This window comes from Kryptolebias marmoratus, linkage group LG15, assembly GCF_001649575.2.
Source record: "Kryptolebias marmoratus isolate JLee-2015 linkage group LG15, ASM164957v2, whole genome shotgun sequence".
In the NCBI taxonomy this organism is placed as follows: domain Eukaryota; kingdom Metazoa; phylum Chordata; class Actinopteri; order Cyprinodontiformes; family Rivulidae; genus Kryptolebias; species Kryptolebias marmoratus.
This window is the reverse complement of record NC_051444.1, coordinates 11537598-11561922: the sequence shown is the minus strand read 5'-3', so window position 1 is coordinate 11561922 and position 24325 is coordinate 11537598. Positions and strand designations below refer to the sequence as shown.

Here is a 24325-nt window from a genome sequence, read left to right as displayed (position 1 = left end):
ACAAAAAGCTCAGAAAGGGTTCACTAGAAAAGCTCGTGATTCACAAGAGGCTTAGCACATTACCACAGAGGCAAAACAATCCTCCAGCGCTGGTCTGGTTCCCACCACGGCCTTAAGTACCAGCTGCCTTCTGATGAGCCTGATCTGCCACAGGTGTGGAGGGAGTGACGAGGAGCTGCCAATCAGCCGTCGAGACGGCCCACCAGGAAGTACCAAAAATACTAAACCTCCAGAATCACCACAATAATTGTGTAACATGTTTCACGGTAATTAAATGAAAGTTTCTATTCATCACATGGTTTTCAAATTACATCATTTTTGGCAGCATGTCAACTGGATGCATGCTGTTAATCAGCCATATGTTACAATTTCATTAGTTTGACATTTGCAGAAAAAAAATAACCAGAATAAAACTAATGAAAACCACTGAGTACATATGGGTAAATACTTACTCAAAAAGGTACATAAATAACAGAAGGAAGTCTCTGGTTTCAGGGTCAGTTCTAGTTTACTGTATAATTTTATAGGTTTTATGTGTGTGCATGTGTGTGTGCACATGTGTGTGTGTGTGTGTTACATAATATAAAAAGGAGCCAGATTGACTTCAGTTCAGACTCTTAACAAGCAACGCTGAAATATGATCCCGTCTTTCCTCACAAGCTATAAATCCAGTGTGTTTAATGTGTGTGTCTGTACATATGTGTGTGTGTGTGTGGGGGGGGTTGTTGCTGTGTGTGATTTTGTGCCTTTAAGAGTGGAGTTAAGAGAAAGTGAGGAAAATGAAGACAGAGACAGCAACAGATGAGGAGGAAGAGAAAGAAAAGCACCAACTAAAGATAAAACAACAACAAACAAAAACAAAATGTTCTTTTTGTTATGAACTACTATGGAACAAATGAGGAAGAATCTGATATGTTCATCTGCTGTTTTAAACATTGTATAAACTATTGTGAGTTCATTTTTAATTTATTCTAATCTCTAGCTAAACCGCATGGTGGCTTTGGTGGCTTTGATGGCTCAACACAGCTGCTTTCAACAGTTGGGGCATCAAAATATTCAACAAATTAATTTACTGATACTAACTCTTATTTTCATCGATGTCACACTCATTAAATCTACCTGGAGTAATGTCAGCCTGGAAGCACTCTTCTTTCATTTTAAGTGTTTTTTATTTCTTGTTCTTTGGCACATTACCTGCATTTGGGTCCTTTCTCTGATAGTCATGAGATTGATTTTTGTGAGTATCGCACAGGTTGTTTCATGCCACCTAAAGTCAACACTGACTTCTGTAACCTCAACTCTTATCATCACACCAAACAGATTCAGAGTGACACACACTCCTGGAATTTCTACTGAACAAGTGAAACCTCTGCCGGAGTGTGTTTTATCTCTTTTCATTCTTCTCCTGCTTTATTCAAACACACTTTATCCTCTTCTACCCTCTTCTTTATCGTTTTCATTCTCTTTCTCTATGTCTCAAATCAAACACTCTCCCCCTTTTTGTCTCTTGGCTCATGTGGGATATTTATGTTAAAAAAAAATAAAAATTCAGGCATGCAGTTGAGAAACAGTGTGACACAGAGTCCTCCAACCCTCCTTCTCCTCTTCATGTGGACTTTTAGGAACAGCTGACTGCAGTGTTTACATGACTGCTGATGACGCACCACATGAACACATCGCAGGACTAAACACAGTCATTTAAGATATTCATGTCAAGATTTACGGAGATTTCATCTCCATAAACAGAGGCAAAAAGATTTACCTCTGTTAAAGAGGCAAAGCTGAGATGGTTGAACATATGCCGAGGAGGTGTACTGAGTATACTGGATAAAGGACATTGAATATGGAGGGAGGAGGAAACCTGTGGATGTAGCGAGGGAGGATATGCATGCAGGTCAGCGTGATGGAGGAGGATGCTGGGATAGGGAGAGATTGTGGCAAATATCTGCCGTGGCAAGAGCAGCCAAAAGAAAGAGTACGATTTGCTGGAAAAGAATAAATACTTGGAACTATGAAGTCCGTACGTCAGAAGCCACAGCTGCCGCTGAAGCTAATTCACAGGAAAGAGTTAGATTTAGATTTTTAAACTCATAACACCAAATAGGAAGATGTGATGCCAAAAAACAAGGTGGCAACTTTTATAGGGGCTAAATAATTTTCATTTTTGTTGTGTCAAAATTGTCTGAATCTAGAATATACGTAAATATAAAAATATAAAGCTCAATCTTTTGCTAGTATAATTGGTTTGCTTAGATTAGTTTACCTGCAAACCGCAAGTGTTTTCACTTAGCTTGGCTGATTAAACCTCGACTCAGGCTGCAGCTGGATCGAGTTATGAGACTTTAATGACAGACTGGATTTTATGTACCAATAACAATGATTAAGGTGTCATTTGTTCTGCCATTACGGTACAACTGAGAGCTGCGGAGATATCAATCAGACCGAGTGTACACATACCCATACAGCCTGCAGGGAGGAGGCGTAATCAGACAAAATGATTGAAAACACGTGTGGCCTTTCTGTGGCGTAAAATGACTTCAAATAGGAGTTTATAAATGATCAGTGAAAGTGTCCTTCTTCTTTCTCAGTGAGAAAGCTTGGTTTGATAAAGCTCTTTCATCACACCTTTGTGTACCCACACAGCCAAGTAATCAGTGGCTTGGTTCAGGTTATTGCACACAATAACCTGGGTTGCCTTCGTGAAATGCGGCCATCATTAAAGTCATAAATTAGACCGCTGCTTTTCAGGCAATGGTGCTACAAAACATTCACCATGAAAAAAGTAAATTAACCAGTCAGTTTTAACGATTTATGGGCTGAAGCATATGAGGTATAACCACATCCACCAGCACAATAAGTTGTAGGTAATGGAATAATCAAAGCTTTTTGAAGTGGGTTTGTGTGTAAAAGTTAGAAATGATTAATATCTTTCTTGCTGTAGAAAACTTTGTGAACAGCCTCGATTTGGAGGAACAAAGCTTCACCCAACTGGACTGATGAGCATCCATCCATCCATCCATCCATCCATCCATCCATCCATCCATCCATCCATCCATCCATCCATCCATCCATCCATCCATCCATCCATCCATCCATCCATCCATCCATCCATCCATCCATCCATCCATCCATCCATCCATCCATCCAACCAGTTTGTTTTTCCCACCTGAATGCTATTTTAAACCATTATCACCAGCAGCAGCAACATGTAGCACTTCCGGGTGTCAGGTTTGGAGTATTTAGAGTTATTTTTGGATCCTCTGTATCTGATTTCCACGTGTTTTTGTTTTCTTGTGATCCTTGTGTTTGGATTGGTTCCCTGTGTTTCTTTGTGATGTGTTCTTGTGTCGTTCTGCTCCCCTGTTCCCTCTGTGTTCCTTGTGCCACTCTTCACTCTCCCTCTGTCACCTCCTCAGTAGGTTTCCTGTCAGCCTGCCACACCTCCACTTCACCTGCTCCCCATTACCTGTTATCTTCCACTCACCCTCAGCCCTTTTTATTCAGTCACTTCCATCCCATCCTCGTTGGTTCATTGTTGGTCTCATGCCACATTTAGGTTTGCTTCTTGAGTCTCCTTGTGATCTCCTCTTGACTTTCTATATTGAGTTTCTTGTTGTTTTGCTGCCATGTTATCCTTTAGTTTTCTTGTTAAATATATATATATATATTTTTTTAGAAGATGAGTCTGTGTTCTGGATTCCTTTCTATAAAACCCAGTACTGGGGCATTCAGGGGTCATGCCCTAGAGAAATCTTACAATATTTCTGGTGAAATAACCGCGTAATGCAAATTTGAAAGCAGTATAAAGATTTAATTATTAGTGCTCACATAAATCGCCATGAAATTTTGAAGACTGGAGTGCTTTTTAGGATGGCGATCCACTTTGATCTTGGTTTTGCTCAGACTTGCCATTAGCTTGTCAGTCTGATCAGATTTAAATTGTATTTTTTCAAACCGAGGTCGTTTAAAGAGCCATCTACAACAGGTAAGATATTAACTGTTCATACCCTTTTCACAGAACTTCATTTCAAAAGAACAGTCGGCTTGAAGTCAAGAAGTAATTGACCATTGTGTGAAAAACTTTCCCATCAAGGTCAGACTTTAAGACTTAAAGCATAAATATACGTTAGTTATTATGCCAAATTAAAATCAGCTCACAATGTGAGAAGAAAGTATTATAAAACTGAAGTCTATTTCATAACTATCAAAGGTTTATTATATTGAAAAATGCATCACAATTGAGAAAGGCTTCCTTTTTCTCACGCAACCAGATAAATCTGACTTGTGGGAAACTGGGATTAGTAACAGATTTGAGAAGAGAAAGCAGCCTCCCTTTTTGGCCTCTTAGACCAGATGTAACCAGCTGGCACACACACACACACACGTACACACACAGAGTGACCAGCAGGATTGTGGCCAGAACCTTTGTCCTTTTTTTTTCAGCTGGGTGAACTGACACATAATGGAGCTTGAAGGAGGCCCAGTTTGAGCTGCAGAGTCCAGACGCGCCGCTTCAAGGCATCTTTGGAAGCAGTGAATCTTTGCGGTGGACGGCAGCTTTCTCTTGATCTCTAACATCCAGACTTTGAGCTGCTGCTTCGAATAAACATTTCAGTCTTCAAATTTTAACGTCAGAAGTGAACTTTCTCAATAAAAAAATGTGCTTGGAGTATCTTGTAAGACGTGGAGGAGTGTTTGTTTAACCCAGAACACGCAGAGGGGGAGAGAACGGGTGTGTGATGTGATGTTGAAACAGTGACTATGGGGAGTTGGGCTCATCCCTAAAAACACAGGGAGTTTAATAGGCTTCTAGAGATTATGCTGAGTCCTGAATATTTTATAGACACACCTATTTTGATCAGCCACAGAATACAACAGACTTGTTTGTTTCAGCTACCTTTCACCCTGTGAGGCTGTGCTGTTTCCACTGTGTCTGGAAAACCTCTAAGATAAATTTCCACACAGTTTGCCATATGCACAATCAGAGATTAAGTCCATGTGTTTGGTTTAAATAGTTGTTAAAGAAAGTTCCAACGTTAAATGACACAGAACTGTCCAGTTCTGTGTCAAACGCACTAAATTGCCAATGAAATGAGCTTTAATGTTCCTTTATTATCTCCCTTCGCATGGGAAAAAATGAACCGTCATTAAATAAAAAAGAGCATTATCACATCCCACAAATGTGGCTGCAAATTTCAGATCGGCATTTGGGAACTCTTAATGTTTGGAATTTGTGTTAATAAATAAGAAATCATGACTGTGAGTGTGATAATAGCCTCTGACACCTTCTTGTTTGACTAAAACTTAATATGTAGTAATATTTCAACTTTCTTTACTCGTAATAAATTATAACAGTAAAATCTCTGTGATATGGCTTCATATGAACAGATTTGTCAAAGTATTTGCAGATGCATCAGAGCTTAATGTAAATGGGTCAGATTTCTCTGTTCCTTAGTCATTATAAAGTTTTCTTGTTGTGTTATACTAACCTTGTGATGTTTCATATGAGGTAAAAAAAAAAGCTTCGAAGATTTTTGAAGTGTATTTTTTCACTGTTTACTTAATCCCATGTCTGATGTTCAAAAAGAAGCGGGAACAGTTTAAATAAATGAAATTAAAAAAAAAAAAAAAAAAAAAACTTACAACATTTTTAGTGTTTTTCTTCTTAAGTCAACATCAAGTCAAAGATCTTATTGGTCTCATATCAATATATCTGAAAAAGCTTTTCTTCAAATTGACAAAAGAAAGAAAAATGCTATTCATAGCCTGTTTTTTCCTCTTTTTGTTCTTATTATCACATCTCTTTTGTTTCATAAGTAACAGTCAGGCTCTAAAAAGATTTAAAAAAAAAAAAGCTGAAAAGTTCATATATGATCAGAGCAGCAGTCACAGGATGTTTGCTCATATGATCGAGCTTCGCCACATCCAGACTGCAGATCTGCTGCTGCTGCTGGTCCGAGACAATTTCTAATCAGGTCACAAGATGAAGCAGCTGCAGACGCAATCAGAAAGTCTTTTATCACGAGAGCTGCTTCAGATTTAAACTTCTGTTCCCGAGTGAAAGAGTTTATTTTAGTCATCAAAGTGAGCGTCACAGCTCCTTCCAGTTTCAGCAGATCAGCTTTAAGAGCCTTCTACCTTGGGCAAACAGTGAACACATGATTGCTGGAGAATGAAGAGGATGCAGGAGAATGTGTTTTTCTGCCATAGCGCATGTGACAGCCAAACAAAACCTCTTTCACTGGAAGACCACAAACACGTCCACACGATAATAAAACCTTGCAGATAAGAAATATTCCAAGGAATGAAACTCAGTGGATGCTCGCTCACAGCTCTAAAACCTTTAATCAGGTTGCGTAAGAAATAAAAGTTTATTTAGAAACTAGACTGTTATATAAGCTGGTGTGATATCCTCACAAGAAAATTTTAAAAGTTAAATTATTGTATTATTATTTCAACTATAACACTGAAATAGGATTTTCTCAAACAGTACTTGTGAGTTTTCCCGACCTAAATAAACGATGAAGAACAAATTAAACCGTTTCAAACGCTGAGGCTGTTTCCTGTTATGTTCGTGAAAGTTTTGCTTTAAAACCTTAAAGCATGCAAATCGTGCATCGTGTCTGAACGAGCCTCTTAAATGTGCTTTTTAAAGCACCCAGTGACCACAGTCCACACTCGTGACCTGCTCTTCTGATGACTGAATGAAAAAAGTAAAGGAAAAGTGATAATAAGACCATGACGTCAAAGTGGTTAGAGTCAGACAGAAATCTGTAAATGTTTGGTATAAACAGGAACTCAGACCTGAGGTAAAATATATATGATTTTGTTTTTTCTTCAATTTTCTAATTTAGATAAACAAAATAATTCTCAAAAGACTTTTGGTTAGAAGCAGTTCTAGTGCTTCTAGTCTATAAAATGATCATCTTTCTACCTTTTGGTATATTTATTTGTTTATTTTTAGCTCATTGTATCACTTAAATTGTTTTAAGAAATGGATGAAGTGCAGATTAGTAAAAAGGTCAATTTAAATCTGCTAATTCAACACAGCTTCACACTTTATTGTTGCTCAAAGGGCTGGCAAAAATAAAAAAAATGAAATCGCTGTAGTGAAACTGTAAAATAACGGCCTTAAACAGGAAGTATCACTGTGTATGCTATTTTTTTTGTAAGGATTTCTTTGTGCACTTGAAAGTGACTGAGAGAATAAAGATATCTATGTTTGACAGTTTGAGGGGAAAAAGTTTGAATAAAGTCAGGAATTCACCCAGAGGAAAGGAGGTAAATAAAAAGCCAGGAAACCATAAAAGAGTCAGAGGGACAGGAAGTGTTAGGTGATACAAGAGCTGCTGTATGCCCACAGATCAGAACATTGTTTGTTTCTCGTTTTTTCTTATCTCTGACTTGTGTGTGTGTGTTTGTCCATCCTGGTGTCCTGCTGTTCTGTTTTTCTGTTTCAGCAGAAAAAATGTGCACTGTACACAATTTAATGTTAAAATAAAAGTAACTAACTGGCAACAATGATCTGTTTTCCATTTCACATCAGAACAACATAGCACATCAGTACTGTAAATCTAATTACAGTAATTTTAATAGCCTAATATTGAATAAAAAATGGTATTAAACCAATATTGTAGTTTAGATTACAGTGTTACTTCATAACTTCCTGTATTTATTACAATAAATAGTGTTTTTTAGCTGCTGGTGTACAAGGACATGACAAAGCAAAACATTTATTGTGCATTTTCTGCTATAATACATTAACACAAAAGAATCCTTTTAAAGTTAAGAGTAAAACGTTTTACTGTGTATCAAATAAACCTCTGAAAATACAATCAACTGCACTTAATTATAAAACAGATGTTCAGCTTTTCAGGAGGTTATTATATTACCATAACAAGAAATCCCTGAATCTGAATCTAATTTGTTTTAAGTACAATGATCAAACAAACCAAATGTTTTTTTATAATTACACATTACACATTTCACTTATTAGTAAAAATGTTAACTTACAGCTTATCCACTTGTAAAACAACAGTGACACAGCATATTTTTAGTTACATAACACTGTAGGTTTTACTGTTAAACACAAGTAAATCTGAGATGCAGTAATTCTCTGTAAGGCAAACCTATTTACAATAATTCAAGAATGGTGTAGCTTATGTCACGGTCCTGAAATAAACTGTATGAACAAAAGCATTTGGCCTCATCTGACCATCACACCAACAGGGACTGTACAGAGTTGAGTCTTTTTCAGCTCCAGCAGCGTGTCATTCTGTGGGAAATCTGAATTCAGGCTGCAGAGTTCAGGCAGTCATGTTGGACAAGAAGGTCTGGGTCGTAATCGTCGCTCCAGTTCATCCCAGAGGTGCTCAGTGGGGTCGAGGTCAGAGCTCTGTGAGGGCCAGCCCTCCACAGTGAAGTCATCAAACCATGTATTTATAGTACTTGCTTTGTGCACAGGGGCACAATCTTATTAGAATGGAAAAAGGCCTTTCCCAAAAGTGTTGCCACGAAGTTGGGAGCACAACATTGTCCAAAATGTCCTGATAGGCTGAAGCGTTAAGACTGCTCAAACACTTAAATTCAGAAATCAGCAGGTGTGACCAAATACTTTAGTTCAGTGTACGCAGGTTTGCATTAACCATCTTTATGTGAAGCTAATAATGTCACTCGTGGTTTAAACTTCGGCTCCTCCTGCTGAAATGTCAACGTGTCCTTGGATTTACTGAGCCTCACACTGATCACAACGAGCCTTTTAGTGCCGGACAGTGAATAATGAGCTCAGTGAAACCTCCTCTTTGTTCAGGTAGACTCAAAGTCAGCGCAGGTTAAAAAGTTAGTTTCTGTTCATTAATGTTTGACCAAACAGTGAACACACACACTGTAACTACAGCAGGGTTCACACACACTGCCTGCTCTGTGCACATCTGTTCCCTCCTTCTTCTGAATGTCTTCCTATTCTATCTAACATGGATTCTATAACACTTGACTTGAGTTTAATATGTTTTTTGTACATAAAGTAAATTATGTTAATATGCTAAAAAAAGATACTGTAGATCCAATCAGGGTTCATGAGAATTTCAGTTTATTTCATTTTAAGGATCTATTTTAGCTGTTTAATGTGTTTATTTATCTCCCCTGTTTTGACTAGTATTTAAATCAGGAACACTGATATTCAAACTAAAGTGGAGTTTTATATTTTGTAAACTGTTATGTTGTCTGGTATTCATTCATAAGCTTAAGGTTAAATAAAGCATATTACCTAACTATTAGACCTGTTTCATTGATTTCTAAGGTTTGAAAAGTCAGATATCAAAAGGGAGAGAGTTAAATCGCATAAAGCTGATGACAGAGGTCGAACATGAGGACAGGAAGTGAACGAGTGAGGCAAAGTTATCAGAAGAGGAAGCGTGGAGGAAAGGAGGCATCAGAGAGGAAGGAAGAAGAGACGAGGTGGAGTGAAAGGGAGGCAGGAAGTGGAGGGAAAGCTAAAAGAAGGGCAGAACATAGGTGAAAAGAGCGACAGGAATGGATAAACGCTTTTCTACAACAGGATCGGTCTGACACACATCCAAACTCACAGGAAGTGTCTGCTGCTGACATCCTGATGCATCTTGTCAGCAGCAGAACAGCTGATGATGACGTCTTGTATGCATGTGTGTGTTTGTGTGTGTGTGTGTGTAAGAAGGGCCATGCTGATAACAGGGTGTTATTGCTCAGTGCGAGAAAGTGCAAATTTGAGTCTTAAACCCTTAAAAATGAATAAGCAGTTGACAGTGAAATGTTTAGGCTTATTTAGGTTAAAAGACGAAACTCAGTGAGGAATAAAAACCGTAGTTATAATAATTTAAGAGTCTCTCAGTCTTTAGATGCAGCTGAATGCTTTGTGACATCATCAGGATGAGTTCATGAAGTTGACATGGTGCGCCTGTAAGCTACGGCAGGTTACATAAACAGCTCACATAACATTTTTATAGATTTTTTTTGTCCTGCTCATGACAATATTCATTCAGTTTTAGTTTCCTCTAGGGAGGTTTTTGTTGTTGTACCTTCTAACACCTCCTCTGCATTTAGCAGCAGGCTGCTGATTGTACCTTTCTGTCATTTAGTGCTGAAAAAGCTTTTTTCACTTTTTAAATTTTTTTCATGGTCACTGACATTTCCATATCTAGAAAAGGAACCCTGTTGGCAGAAATGTAGTATAACAGCAGCTTCTGCGGTGTAAAATCAGACAAAAGTAAGAAATGCTTTGCTTTGAGTCCTGAAGGAGAAGTGTGGATCCCATCTTGTTGCACTGTGATGTTTCAGCATCTGCCTCACTAATGTTTCAGTTTAACTATGCAAGTTTAAGAATGTACTGCATTTAAAGTCTAAAGTAGATAAACAAAAACAAAACACAGATTCTACTAACATTATGTTATCTTGAATAAAAAGCCATTGTGTAAACTCCTGTGTTAGTTTGGTTGAAATGGATTTGATGACTGATCCAACTCTTTTGGGTAGTTGTTCGAAATTGCTAATTTATTTCATTTGAATTAAAATGGTAAGTTGTACAAACTTTTTGTTTTTTGTAACTGCTTAAGAAAGATTTTTTTTAAACGTTTTTGTTTTTAACTAATTTCTCCAACATTGTTGGGAAAGAGCATTGAAGGCAAGAGGTGATCATTCCTGCTAATAAACATAATTTCCTTCAATACATTGCTTCTTTAATTCACAACTTAAAATATAATCTTAAACAGTACAGTTTTGAGGTTTGGACTTAGGATTTAATGCATTAAAGTTTGATTTATTTAAACCAATATTTGACGTAAAGTAAAAAGATCATTCGCATTAACAGACACAAGAAGCTGCAGCAAGAACAGAAATATCACTAAAGGGATGAAAACATGTGTGATGGATCTTTCTGTGCACAGGAGAGATGAACGCAGGGATGAGAAGCTGTTTGCAGGAAAGTCAAAATCCAGCGCTTTCTGGTTTGTGAGTTCATCATGTCCAGAACTCACCTACTGAAAATACTTCGGGACATTATGAAATAAAAAAATACAACAAATGAGGTTCTGAGACTCTGAAATCCCAGATGAAGACATTTTGCTGTGAAGAACTGAAGTATACTTCCACTACAGAACTGTTAAAAAGAGAAGAGAAATCAAAACATTTTGTTCGCATCAGAGTTTAACTTTTGAAGTCACATTTATTACGTTGTTTTTGTACCAATTCTGTTTTTACTCTTGGTGGCAGCCTGTGTTGTGACTGCACTGCGACCACAGGTATGTGTGTGTGTGTGTGTGTGTGTTTGCAGCGTGAGGCCAACGGGGTCAGTGCAGTTTTAGGAACGAGCGCAAAACACTGAAAACATCTTGATGAAAGCCTTCAGTGTATAAACTACAACCTGCTATTGTGGTTTGCTTTCTATATAAGATGCTGGCTAGACAACACACACACACACACACACACACACAGAGTCATATGAACGACTGCAGGTCTAGTTCGGCCTCCTGCGGTTCTCAGTGGTCATCAGTCAAGTTTAGGAGTCCGGAGACAGAAACAACTCCCACAGCTGGACAAGGCCACTATTGAGCTCCTGAGTTTGTCCTTAGAAAAAGCCTTGGAAAAGTATTAGGAGCGTTTGAGAAGCCAAACATAAATTTAAGTGCAGGAAATCCTTGGTCTAGAAACTCGATTTTCTGAAGAAGGCCACTTTGGTGTAAAAGAAACCGTGACAAACATTACACACATGCCCTAAAACACACCAGAGAAGCTGCTAATATGAACAATGAGAATTATAAAAAAAATGTCCTCCCTGTTAAAGACTGCAAGAAAATGTGCTCTGGTTTGTGTTGGGAGACATTTTTAGAGTTCAAGGATAGTGTTTGGTTCCTGTTTGGCTTTCTATTGTTCATACAGTGACAGTGATCCTCGGGGGGGGGGGGCTCCCAGCCACCAAGAACAACAGCCAATACTAAAGCAGGAGGAAGATACAAGTTTTGCAACGGTGTAAAATAATAAATCAAACACATCCAGTCAAGGCTGGTGATTATGTGCCACAGCAAAGAGAAAATCTGCAGATTTTCAGCTTAAAAGACAACATAACTTGAGCTCCATAATGATCTAATGTGCGATCAACAGCTGCTCTCGTTGGGTGGAAGAAAAATCTGCTGAGTCTTCAGCCTTCATGTCACGTTTGTCCCCGTCAGTTTCATGTGGACATGTTTTCACGTGGCGGGCGTTACTGCCGTCTCTGGTGCCGCCTGGAGGACAGCCTGAATCCAGCAGGAGGCAGAGCATCAAGAGAAGAAAATAATACCTCAGAAATACTTCTACACAATCGAAAACTACATCACTGGAGGTAGGACAACTAAAGCGACCCAGGAAACACGCAAGAGTAGATCTGATTATTTAAAAAAATGTATTTGTATGTACTTACATAGTGGTGTCAAAAGAGTATGCACCAAAATGTCACACTGACTCACAATTACAAAGAAAAAGCTTTTTTTTTCTTCAATTACAATTATTGAAAAAAAAAATCTATTTACAGAGTAGAGTTTGTTGACAAGAAAGTACACTAACTTACAGTCACAATGATTTAACCAAGGCTTCTGCAAATAAGGTAAAACTCAAACAGTTGCACTGTCTTGGTGCTTTCAACTTTCAATTTCTTTCTCACCTAGAAGAAAAACTAACCTTGTGCATTCTCTTTACAGTCCAGCAACAAGGCGTTTTCAGAATGTGCTTGGAAACAAACAAAAAAAGGAAATTCCTTCTTTAAAAATTGCCAAAAGGATTTAATTGATCAAAACAGGGGAAATTAAACTGCTGAGTGGAAATAGTTTCCTCAAAAAACTCACGTTCTACAGATCATCTGAAAAAGGAGATACAGGGCTGGAGGAGAGTCCTGGTTATTTTCCTGCCATGAGCTCCACGAACCCAGACATCTTTTTCCCCAACATGAAAATGTACAGATTTTTTTTTATCAAGACAACCGACAAAACAGGAATGAAGAAAACAAAAAAAGGCATATTCATAAAGTACTCATGTGACCAGCAAGATGGAGACAAAAAAAAAATATCCTCAGTTCTGAGTGGAGACTAAATGGAAAAAAAATGCATATCGTGTAAAATAATAGGTAAGAGCAAAATAATCTGTTCCTTAGTTTGGCAATGAGTGAAGCCAAAGTGACTCACAGCTGAACCTGAACAAACTTAGGCTGAGATATTCTCATCAGAGAGGAACCTGGAACACGGTACCAACACATTCAGACTACAGGACCCATTCTCACTGCATCATGACGCTTAAATTAGGGGTTACACAGGACCAGAATGCCCACTCATTCTCATATCTACAGTCACCTTTATGCCAGCTCATGGGTGTACAGGAACAGGTTTCATAGTGCAAAGCCACAGAGGCGATGCCCGTTTCACTCTGTAAATCATTAACAGATACTGGAACTGCGTGAACAATTTTCAAGCTTTATCAAACTTAGCTGAACCTGCCAAATGGAAAGAGATGCTTTAACAGTGCCCGACTGCAGGAATGAGGAGGTGCTTTTAAAATGTTTAGATACAAACAAACAAACAAAACAATCTGTGGACTTGTTCCTCCTGCAGCCTTCAGCAAGTAATTTATGGAAACTGCGGTTCTACTTAGCAAGGCAGGGAGTGGCAAACGTGCCTCCTTTTATATTCAAGAACTAAAAGTGTGTCCAACTTCACTTCAACTGGACCAATCATAAGAAACATCTGATGGGTGTGTTGCAAGAATCCACCGAGAACAGCACGAAAAAACTATACTGATGATCTAAGTTCAGCTGATCTTTGAGCATACATATAGTCTTTGTGACGGCTGCTTCAGGGTGAAAATACTTTAGTGAGGTAAAGATTTAATTTTTGTACAAAATGTGTCTCCGGTGTGTCTGTGGTAGCGTGGGACCAGTTGCTCCCTCTGGGATAGTTTCGCTCTTCCTTTAATCGCTTTTCGCCTTTTTGCTGTCGTTGCCGTTCTCCTCCACCTCCGTCACGTCTGCCTCTTTCTGGTGCTTCCTCTTCTTTGTGTCGTCTGACTGAGCGGGGTGTGGCCTGAATGTGACAACGACGCAAGTCATGTTGTCACATCCTGTCCCGTCTCCAGACGTGTCGGGCGCCAAACAGTGGTCCAACAGCTGTTCGGGGGACACGCAGAAATTAAAATGTATAGATGAAAATGTTTTAGAGTCAGTAAAACTCTGAGGCAAGCTGCAGGTTTGTGTTTGCATTTACCTCCTCAACGATGGACGTGAGGGGTCTAACTTTGCCATCTTGGTCTGGTTTGATCCTCTCACTGATGAAGTCCACCACCTCCTGACTGCTTAAAACATTCCTGCAAAGACATTTATAGAGTCAGCACTTAAAAGATGACAGACTTATATTACGTGATCTTCGTCCGTTGCTGAAAAAAAAACAAAACAAATGCAAACAATCTTTCAAACTCACCATATGCCATCGCAGGCGATGACCATGAAGTCATGTTCCTCGTTCAGCGTGAGAACTTTGACGTCAGGCATGGCAGAAATCATCTGCTCCTCTGGTGGCAGGGACTTGTTCCTTTTGTAGAAGTGGTCCCCTGACAGTCAAGATGCACATTTATAGTTTAGTCATTGCAGAACAGGATGGGAAGCAGAGCCTTCGTATTGACCAAACAGTGCATTCATGTTTATTATAAACAAATCAGAAGCCCTCAGAGAGGATCCTCTTCACAAAATCACCAACCGATGGCTCTGGAGAGGTTCAGTCCACCATTGACTCGTCCGTCCATGGTCACTTTCCCTCCAGCATTTTTGATGCGAACCAGTTCCACCTCGTCCTCCGGCTTGTGGTCGTACGACATGTCAACAGCTTTGCCTGCAGCAGCACAGAGACAGAGCTCCTATATTTACTGCAAGATAACTGAAGACCATTGGAATATTTATGCCGTATAAAGATTTGTATTTGTGTGATACTACTGTTGAACTTGTCTGCTGCTGTGACGATCCAATTTCCCTCAGGGGATCAATAAAGTATCTTTTTAACCATTTTATTATATTCTATTCAGCTGCAGTTTGACCACAGGAACATTTGAAGGACCCTTTTGTCCGTCTTAAAAAAAAGGAACTTCCGAACAGCAACACAGCTTCTGTCTTTATCAAAAATTCTTATGAAATCTCAGTTTTTTACTCTCCTTTTTTTCCCCATTTTCAGTTCTTTAATCTACTGGAGCTTCTTTCAGCTATCTCCAAATTGTTATGCTACCTGTACCCACCATCAGGTTTTGTAAGTAGTTATTTTAGTTAATATACTGGTGTCAAACACTTTGGCAACATTTGAGCTTTTCCTGTTAGAGCTGCCACTGCAGCCAATTTATCCACATTCAACACAGAAGCTCTTTAATAAGGAACTACTCAAACGTCATGGGGTAACCTTCACAAGACCAGAGTCTCTAAATTTTATAACAAACGTGTTAGAATTCAACAGCTGCAGCGAATCTTCAAATGAAAACAGTCTGGATTTACCTCGTTCAGAGACGACACAGCGAGAGTCACCAGCGTTGGCCACGATCAGCTGCTTCCCTCGGATCAGAGCTACGACAGCTGTGGTGCCGCTGTCTGAGCCAGGCTGTGGACAAACAATGCATACCCGTCAGATTTTCTGCCTCAAATTACAATAAATGTTCTAATATAATCAGTATAAAAAACAAACACTTAAAGTTGATTTGCTATTAGAAAGAAAACTTAGATGCAACCTGGAACACATTTTGCTGATTTGTTGACTTTAACACCTTTCGCCCCTCTGAATCTGAGCAGGATTTCTGTGCTGAAAGATTTTGCTTTTTAAGTGGTGAGGAAAAAAATCAGACTAAAACATGCTGCTACCATTCCTCAGCATTTAAATGGTGCAGAACCAGTGATCCAACTGCTGCCTATTAAGACTACATTTTAACCATAATCCAGAGATTTTATAATTATGACATCATTAAAATCAAAACACATCCTCCTCCAAGGCAAAAACCTGCATGTAATTCTCACAAAAGTGGTTCTGATTTGCACCAAAATTAAATATGTTCCAACTTCGTTCCCAGTCAAAATGATCACCAAATGTGAACAGATTTGAAGAGACAAACTTGAACAATCACATCCCTCCAATTTAGCCTTCTTGACTTGAAGAAAAACAAGAGACTAGAGGTGCATTAAGTTCAGTGGGAAATGATCAGCTGGAGATGTGCTCTCATTGCTGGAAATAGTAGGGAGGCAAGGATGAGGTGAAGGTGTGTCTGCACGAGAACCTGTTTCGAACAAAGGACAAAAAGAACACTGTGCTAATCGATAACCTGGATGACTATTTTTGTGTTTATACATCTGTGGGAAGTCACAAAAATTGATAAGAGAATGAAAAAACAACATAGCTGGCAGTGGAAAATCCTGATGCAGCAGCTCTCACCAGCATGCTCACTCACAGAGGAAAAATGATTTCTACGTTCATCCAGTACTTCTTTTTTCCTGAAAACAATTTCATTTGCTCGCTTTCTACAAACCTCTTCTTTGCCATCCATTCCAGGCAGACACATTTCCTCTTCGTCTTCATCCTCAGAGTCCTCCTCTCCCTCCTCCGTGTCCTCTTCTAACTCAGTGCTGTCCCCCTCTTCGTCGCTTCCATCCTAAAAAGGAAGAAGAGGAAAAAAAAGTCTTCGTAAAGAAAGCTTTCCAAAGTTATTCAGTGTGAACTTTCGCAGCCTAACACAATGGTTTATTCTGGTCGTCTCTTCTCACCTCTTCGTCGCTGCCCTCCTCTTCCTCCTCCTCCTCTCCCTCGTCAGACTCTTCGCTGTCATCAAAAAACCTGGATTTGGAATCTCCTGCAGCCTTTGACGACAGAGAGGAGCAGGACGGTCCGGCATCTCCTTCGGTCTTCGCAGCTTTCCCCTCTCCGTTAGAGCTTCCCGACTCTCCACCGTCAGCTACTTCAGTGGAGGAGAAAACAAAAACAAACAAACAAACCCTCAAGATTTAAAAAATTATTTGATAATGCTACAGAAGAGTAGACGCACGAACGCCATGTCTATACCTGAACTGCTCCCTTCACCTCCTGTTTTCCGACAGGCTCTCAGCTTCGACCCACATGCCGCACCTTGTCCTTCCTTCACCTTCTCTTTGCTCTCCTCCACGTCCACTTCTCCGTTTACTCCTTCTTTCTTCTTTTCTTCAGCATCTTCTCCTTTATCTCCTGAAGCCCCAGCTTCTGAGCAGGATGCCTTCTTAGCTGCCTCACTTAAACCAAAATACATCAGTTTATAAGAGCTGTTTTACACAACAGTGATGTTCTTTGTAATAAAAAGTCAACGGGAGGGTTTGCTGGACTACCTGATGGCTACAGCATGTTTGACAGCATTGCGGTTCTGGCCGTAGCGTACCAACAGCTCCTCTATGGTCATAGTGGCCTCCTCATGGAGCAGGGCCGCCTCTTCTGTGTCCACTAAGAGGACAGAAAAGAATCACTCACAAAATTGACCTTACAAAAACATGACATCATATCACACTCCTGTTCTCTTATAGGTTTAAACTATATTGTGTGCTTTTAATCCAGCACAAGTGTGTTTACAGTGTTAAAACAATTAATTTTAATGATCCAAAATGTAACATTTGATTTCCTGATTTTAAGGATCATGCAAAGAAAGCTTGGTTGCATGTTTATCACAACCTGACGTTACTTAATAAACATTATAGCCTAAAGAGCACTCACAGTCGTCCTCCTCTGCCACCTTTTCAGCAGGTGGTTCCTCAGTGGGTCGCCCAGAAATCTGCACCAGCTCCTTGATGACCTCCTCTGTGGTCATTCTGCTGTCGATGGCCAAAAATGCATCCTCCAACGCCTGAAAACATGTTAATATGTCAATATTGTGGAAAACAGAAGAGCTTAACAACGTCATCTTAAAACGCCTGTCGTATTTATCCCCACAGCACAACCAAGCAGTTCACATCATCCTCAGTCTTTCTTATTAACACGTCATGATGGCTTCTTCGGCTTCTCACCTTTTGCAGTTTCCCATCTTTATAAGCCTTCTGCTCTTTGATTATGTCAGGAAGATACTTTGAACAGTACAGAGCCACCTCTTCACCTAAAAACAAAAAAAGCATTGTAATAAAAAAAACAACAACAAACATATCTGATTCTTTAAAAAAAAGTTGAGATTTTAGCAAATAAACCCCCCACAGGCTGCAGATAAAAACTGTATTTTACCTCCATGTCCATCATACACAGCAAACATAGCCGTGTCCTCGTCAAACTCCGGGATGCAGTTGTGAGCATCCTGTGACACAGAAATCAAAGCAATAAAAATTTCTGTTAGGGAAACAAAGTTACGAGTATAATAAGATAAGGCTAGTCAAAGTATGATGATTTGTATGATAAGTGCATAATTACTTTGTTGTAATTGACTTAACTGAAGCTGGGCTTTAACATTTACAGAAATGTTTTCAAGACCACAACAAAGGATTGTCAACAGAGCATCAGCGGGCTCTCTGGAAACAGACCCTGTTTATCAGATCTTGCAAACTGATATTTCCCCCAACTTCTGACATTTTAAGAAAGAGTTTTGGAATAAATTGCACCTCCATCTAACATTTCTAGGAATTTGGTTTATTGGGAATTTCCCAATGAATAGCTTAATTATCTATACACAGAATGTGTGCCACTGCTTCTTGCCTGATAAAAAGCAATCCTCACGATCTTTGCAAATAGACCTGACATGTATTTGCATATACACAGAGAGCGAGATTTATTCTCAAGTTTCACCAATGACAATATATGGGTGCAATGCAGTCCACAGATTATTCAAAGGTGCAGGTCAGCACCAGACACCAACAAGATCTGTCACATGCAGTCAGCCATCAAAAACTGATTTAACGTGGCCTAAAAGACTACGACATACCTCTGAATGCTAGAAACAACCCGAACACAGATCAATTATTTCAGACAACACTGAAGCTGGTGCTCAGAAAAGCTAGTTTGAGGTTTACTTCGAAGAGAGTCGCCAATTCTGCATATAGGAAAATTCATATTAATCACGCCTACAGAAATACCCGTTTGTCCCATAGAGGATTTACAAAAAAACCAAAACAAAACATCTCAGTTTCCACTGGCTGCTCCATGATAAACTAACTCGAGACTCTAACCACAAGGTCAATGAGCATCTGACCATGTGTGGATTTAAAATAAGTATTAGATCAGAGAATTTTATACGATTTTCAAAATCTATCAAATGCAGTCTCTTAAGAACATGGCAATGAAGTGGTCTTTTGAGCTTCTTAAGAGGTCAAATCGCCACAGAGTGCATTAATGATTTTGATTAGCCTGAAAGAAAGAAAGCTTGTTTTTATGATTAAATGTCCTATATACATATTTAACTTAGTGGGATTGTAAAAAAATAAAAATAAAACTGTTTGAGCAGTTCGACTTGTGCCTCACCTCCATAGAGACTCTCCAGCCCTGCATGGCAGAAAAGCCGAAGCTCATGTTGCTGTTGCCGCCATCGGAGGTGGTCTTGGTTGTGTTCGGCTGCGACAGATATGCCCCCATGGTTGTCGTTTACTATGGCTTTCCAACAGGAAGAGAAAGAAGAAGAAGAAAAAAACAAAATAAAATGTTAGCTCAAATACAGAAGCCAAGTTTCACTGAATGATCGCATTTGATCTGCTCGCTAGATACGGTTGCTAACTAGCTAACGTTAGCAACTAAACAACAAAAAGTAAAAGCATCGGCTAGCTGCTATCTCGATGCTAACAGGAGCCAAACCGGCTAAACTTCCAGCTGTAACCTCTGCCCCAGACGTGCAAAAGAGGCTGCGCAGATGTACGGACCCCGGACCCTCAACTCGGACCGACCACTCACCTTTTCTGGCGCAGGAGCTTATAAAATGTACAGACGACAGATTTACATAGAAATTATCACACGTGTGGACGCAAAAGCCGCTGTCTTTTCCTCCCTCTCCTTCTGCTGCGACTTTTACTCACTCTTCTTTTAGTGCCCGCGGGTGGCTGACGAACCCGTTCAGAGGCGCATTACCGCCACCAGCTGGACACAAGCGGAACAAACAGGAAACGCGTATGATGTGGAAAATGTTGGTTTGTTTATTTCCAAAAGATGTAAAGCCCAGTTCAGCCACTGTGATAAGAGGTCATGTAACTCATAATTATGAGATACTAAGTTAAACTTAAGTGATAGCCAAGGTAGAGGTTATATTCAAAATAAACTGTCACAGTCATAATTAATATTGAAATTTCTAGGTCATAGTTATGAGATAGTAACCCATGATTAGAGTAAAATTGAACAATTAAAGCTATACAACCTAATTTTAAAACTATAAAACTATAATTAAATAATAACGCTACAATTGACTTTGAGAGAATTTCGTGTTATTTGTTCTGTTAATAATTTAAACAAATTGTGTTTCTGATTACAGAGAGATAAGTGCAACATAGCCCAGATTTTATAGGTGAATAGCAAAACATACATTTGTTACACTGAAAATTTAAGTCAGAACCAAAGAGAAATTCAACAAGAATATGTCACTGAGCATTTCTAAAATTTGTAAACATTTCAAGTGTTTTTTTTTTCTCAATAAGGACATACATTTGTTTTATTCTACTTCTAAGTTTTATTATGACTAAATTTTGAAGCTGGGGTGTTTTGACAAACTGAGACCACATTGACCAAAAACAAATGTATTCATCTGATTTAAAATTAAAATGTGTATAAATGTGAAGTGACATAAACAAAGCCTTTTTGTTTTCTTATCACGGAAATGATTTAACTTCTTCCTAAAACAAAGGATTTACTTTGTGCATTATTTACATCATTACTACATAGCAGTCATACTATTGTATTCAGCTAAACAACTTCAATACACATCTGCTGTTATCTTTGTTTCAACAAAAACTGAAATTGTACACTTTAGTCAAAATTACTGCAGTTGCATTTCCCACCGCTGGGTAGCAGTAAAGCGTCACACCTCTTTGTTTTCTGCTCAGTTTGCCTCCACAGAAGAAGACGGAAAACACGTAAGAAGCGAAGAAGAAAAAAAATATCGAACATGGCGCGGGAAACTTGGGCAGAATCCGAGATGGAAGTCGACGAAGCCGCTCAGGAAGAGACGGATCGTTTCTCTCCGTCGTCTTTAAAACTTTACGAAACGCAGTTTTTCGGCTTCACCCCGCAGACCTGCATGCTACGGATTCACAGCGCCTTCCAGGACTGCCTGTACGACATTCTACCCGTGGTGGAGAAGGTGTGCGTCAGGCAGCTGAGTAAAGGCCAGTCGGACAGGGCCGAGAAGCAGCTCCGGACCCGGGCCAGAGAGTGTAGCCGGAAGCTGCAGCAGTTCCTGGAGGAGCGCTTCAAGCCGCTGTCGGAGCGGATGGAGGCGCTGCTGATGAGCCGGTGCTTCACGGTACCTCCAAATGTCCTGCTGCCCGAAGACCAGTCACACAGGAAATACCCCCAGGACATACAGGTGAGTAATCGAGGCTCAAACATGGATTTATAACCACACTGTGATGACATGGAAGTCTACAGAGCTTCAGTCTACTAATATCTAAACGCATAAATGTATTAACAATAAATATGTTATCTTTATATTTATAAATTGCATGTTATTGGTGTTAGAAATGCGTACACACATTTATCTTTGTTGTATCTGTGCACATCCTGCATTCTTCACCCAATATGCATGGTAGCATCTTATAAAATAAAAACAAAATAAGACCACAGATTGTAAAAAGCCCCCCATCAATCCTTCCAGATGACACACAGAGCAGCTGCATCCCGTTTCTTAGTGTTACCCCTACCCTTGGGCCCTAATTGATAAACAAAATACTCCACTATGAAATAAGATATTACTTCAAGAAGCTGATAAACTATCATTTGTTGCCCTTACGCCTTTTATATAAACTATTGCTCAAGAATCACATCAAAAGATGACCAGAAAGAAAAAATATGGCAGCTAGGGATTAACCAGAAAGATCTGAATACAAAAGATATATTTAATCATAATACTGATTTTTCTCCAGAGATTTCAGCTGCATGTTTGTTTTTTCATCTATGAATAGTTTGTTCACTTGTGACTTTCACTCAACTAATGTGACCTACTGTAAATAAAAGAATAAATGAATGTCACTGCTGTAACAGATTTATAAAACCTTTAAACACTACTTAATATACAGTATGAAGAGCCGATTACTACAAAAACGAGGTCTGAACATGTTCATCTTTGGACAGATTATCAGAAAGCAGTGCACGACTGACACATCTGTCTTTTGTTCTTGTTCCGCTCAGGAGGTGCTGAAGCTTGAGTCGTCCATAGCAGACCTCCACAGAACCTACGAGGCGGAGGTTTGTGCCCGACAAGCTCTGCTAGCTGAGCTGGAGGAGCAGAAGGAGGTGCAGAAGCAGCTGGATGAGATCCTGGCGTGGGTCACGGAGCTCCAGGCAGCCTGGGTGAAAGAGGGCAACGGCAACTTTCAGGAGAGTTTCCGCTTGGTGATGAAGTCTGTAGAGAAACTGCAGGAGGCCGTCGGGGAGGTTTTGGTCTGCAGCAAAACGCTCAGCTGAACTGTGTGAGGTGGAGTGTCAATAAGGAAACAGATGGATGCATTACTGATATAGGTGACATGGTTTGTTTTGAATTTTCTGGGAGTTTCTTCCTCCCATAACTTTACTTTTTGTCTTCTTCTTGCACAGCAATCTGTCCCCACCAGCTAACCACAAGTTCAGTAACAGATAATTTTTTCTTCACATAAAACATGAAGGTGTTTTCAATTTTAATTTCACCTTCTTGAGTTTTTTATCGATCTCCAGTAGAGGGCGCTCTCTGCATGATGTGATTAATAGTCACTCAGCCATGTTCTTCCGCTGTGGCACCAGGTTTTGAGAAAGATATTGCGGAATTAATGAAAATGCCTTAAAATTGACAAATGTTTGGTAGTTCCAGCTTTTGTTGTCAGACCTGAAGGTAGACGAAGTATCTTTGGTTCAGGGTTTGTCAGATAAAACAAGACAAAGCATCTGATACTGATATTTACTTTTGACTGACAAAACTAGTCATTTATATTTGAGAAGGTAAGAGATGGATTCATCAGAGGTTAAATTAATCATTATCCTGCAGGACTGTTAAACATTAAACTCTGGTTTGCTTTCCTTCACCTGTGAACTTTTGAATGCAATTTATTTTTTTCTGATTTGATTACATTAAATGGTACATAATATTTAATTACTGAGTTTGTTATAACAGTTGTCGTGACTTATGACGTTTTATCAACACTTTTCATCATAAACCGATCCTTCAAAATTTTCTTTCTCATTTTTTCCACTTCCTGCCTCTTAAATAATAGCACGATTAACAAACTGGTCATGCAGGGAGATTAATTTTATTGTGGCTTTGATATTTGAAAAGATTTTCTAGATGTTTTATACTGTTCTTCCCCAATTAAATCCTGAACTTTCTTTCTTGGACTTTTGCTTTTATTTAGTGTTTTAAGCATTTGTGTTATTTTTGTTGTGAGTGACTTTTAGCGTGTTGTGGCCTGTAGGGGGCAGTATATGAATACTGTTATTGTATTAATTTAGTCTGAATGTTTTCAATTTTAAATGCCTCGAGGTTGTATGAATAAATAAGATTATGATTATTGTAGCACATTCTATAAGTAGTGTAATGTTTAAAGAACAATATCTCCAAATTTGTAGGGAAAGTTGTTAATAAAGTACATTTTAAACTATTTTTTTAACTCAAGATTAATTATAAACAAGATAATTTTGATGTTTAATGATAAAAACTATTTTTATAAAACCGACTGTAGGACTTTGAGCGTGGAAGAATGTTATAACTGGTTTAAAACCTTCAACAATTCAAACTATAAGAAAGCAGATAAACAACAGCAGACTGAGTCAACATTTGTTTTAGCATTCTGTGATTGTTGAGAAATAATCAGCCCAAATGGAGAGGTGTGAAAACTTTCTGATCTTAAAAAAATGTATAAATGTCTTAAAATGTTTCTGGAAATAAACAACTGAGATGTTTCATTGCAGGAGTCAGAAATCCAAACCTTAGTTTTAGCTTAAAACTTCTGTTTCAGTATTAAACTCGCTGTGAAAGTCCAGCTGCACCTGGAGGTTTTGCTCATATTGAAAAAGGCTTGGAGGTGTAGCTGTATTAGATCTGCTGTTAAATGAGTTTTAAAACTGAGCACACTTTAAGTTCAGACCAAATCAGTCAACAGTGTTTCACTTCATCCTTATTTGATAAATTATGCTTTAAGTTTGGATGG

General features: G+C 39.0%; 2 protein-coding genes across 3 annotated transcripts; one reads left to right on the top strand and one right to left on the bottom strand.

Moving 5' to 3' along the window:
* Positions 1-12764: 12764 nt before the first annotated feature.
* On the bottom strand, positions 12765-20036 carry ppm1g (protein phosphatase, Mg2+/Mn2+ dependent, 1G). 2 transcript variants are annotated; one of them, XM_017418619.3, is made up of 14 exons: positions 19896-20036; positions 19473-19601; positions 18246-18315; positions 18038-18123; positions 17748-17877; positions 17369-17480; positions 17073-17275; positions 16778-16968; positions 16543-16665; positions 15524-15626; positions 14745-14876; positions 14469-14598; positions 14256-14355; positions 12765-14158 (listed from the first exon to the last, which is right to left on the bottom strand). In XM_017418619.3, exons 2-14 carry the CDS (start codon positions 19581-19583, stop codon positions 13964-13966), a joined length of 1686 nt encoding a protein of 561 aa, XP_017274108.1. In that variant the 5' UTR covers positions 19584-19601; positions 19896-20036; the 3' UTR covers positions 12765-13963. The 2 variants fall into 2 exon arrangements, with proteins under 2 accessions (XP_017274108.1, XP_017274109.1); XM_017418620.3 differs by having other exon boundaries at positions 13964-14158; positions 16778-16965.
* Positions 20037-21059: 1023 nt separating this feature from the next.
* On the top strand, positions 21060-24080 carry mis12 (MIS12 kinetochore complex component). The gene is made up of 2 exons (XM_017418675.3): positions 21060-21516; positions 22338-24080. The coding sequence occupies exons 1-2, from the start codon at positions 21097-21099 to the stop codon at positions 22611-22613; spliced, it is 696 nt and encodes a 231-aa protein (XP_017274164.1). The 5' UTR covers positions 21060-21096; the 3' UTR covers positions 22614-24080.
* The last annotated feature ends 245 nt before the right edge of the window (positions 24081-24325 follow it).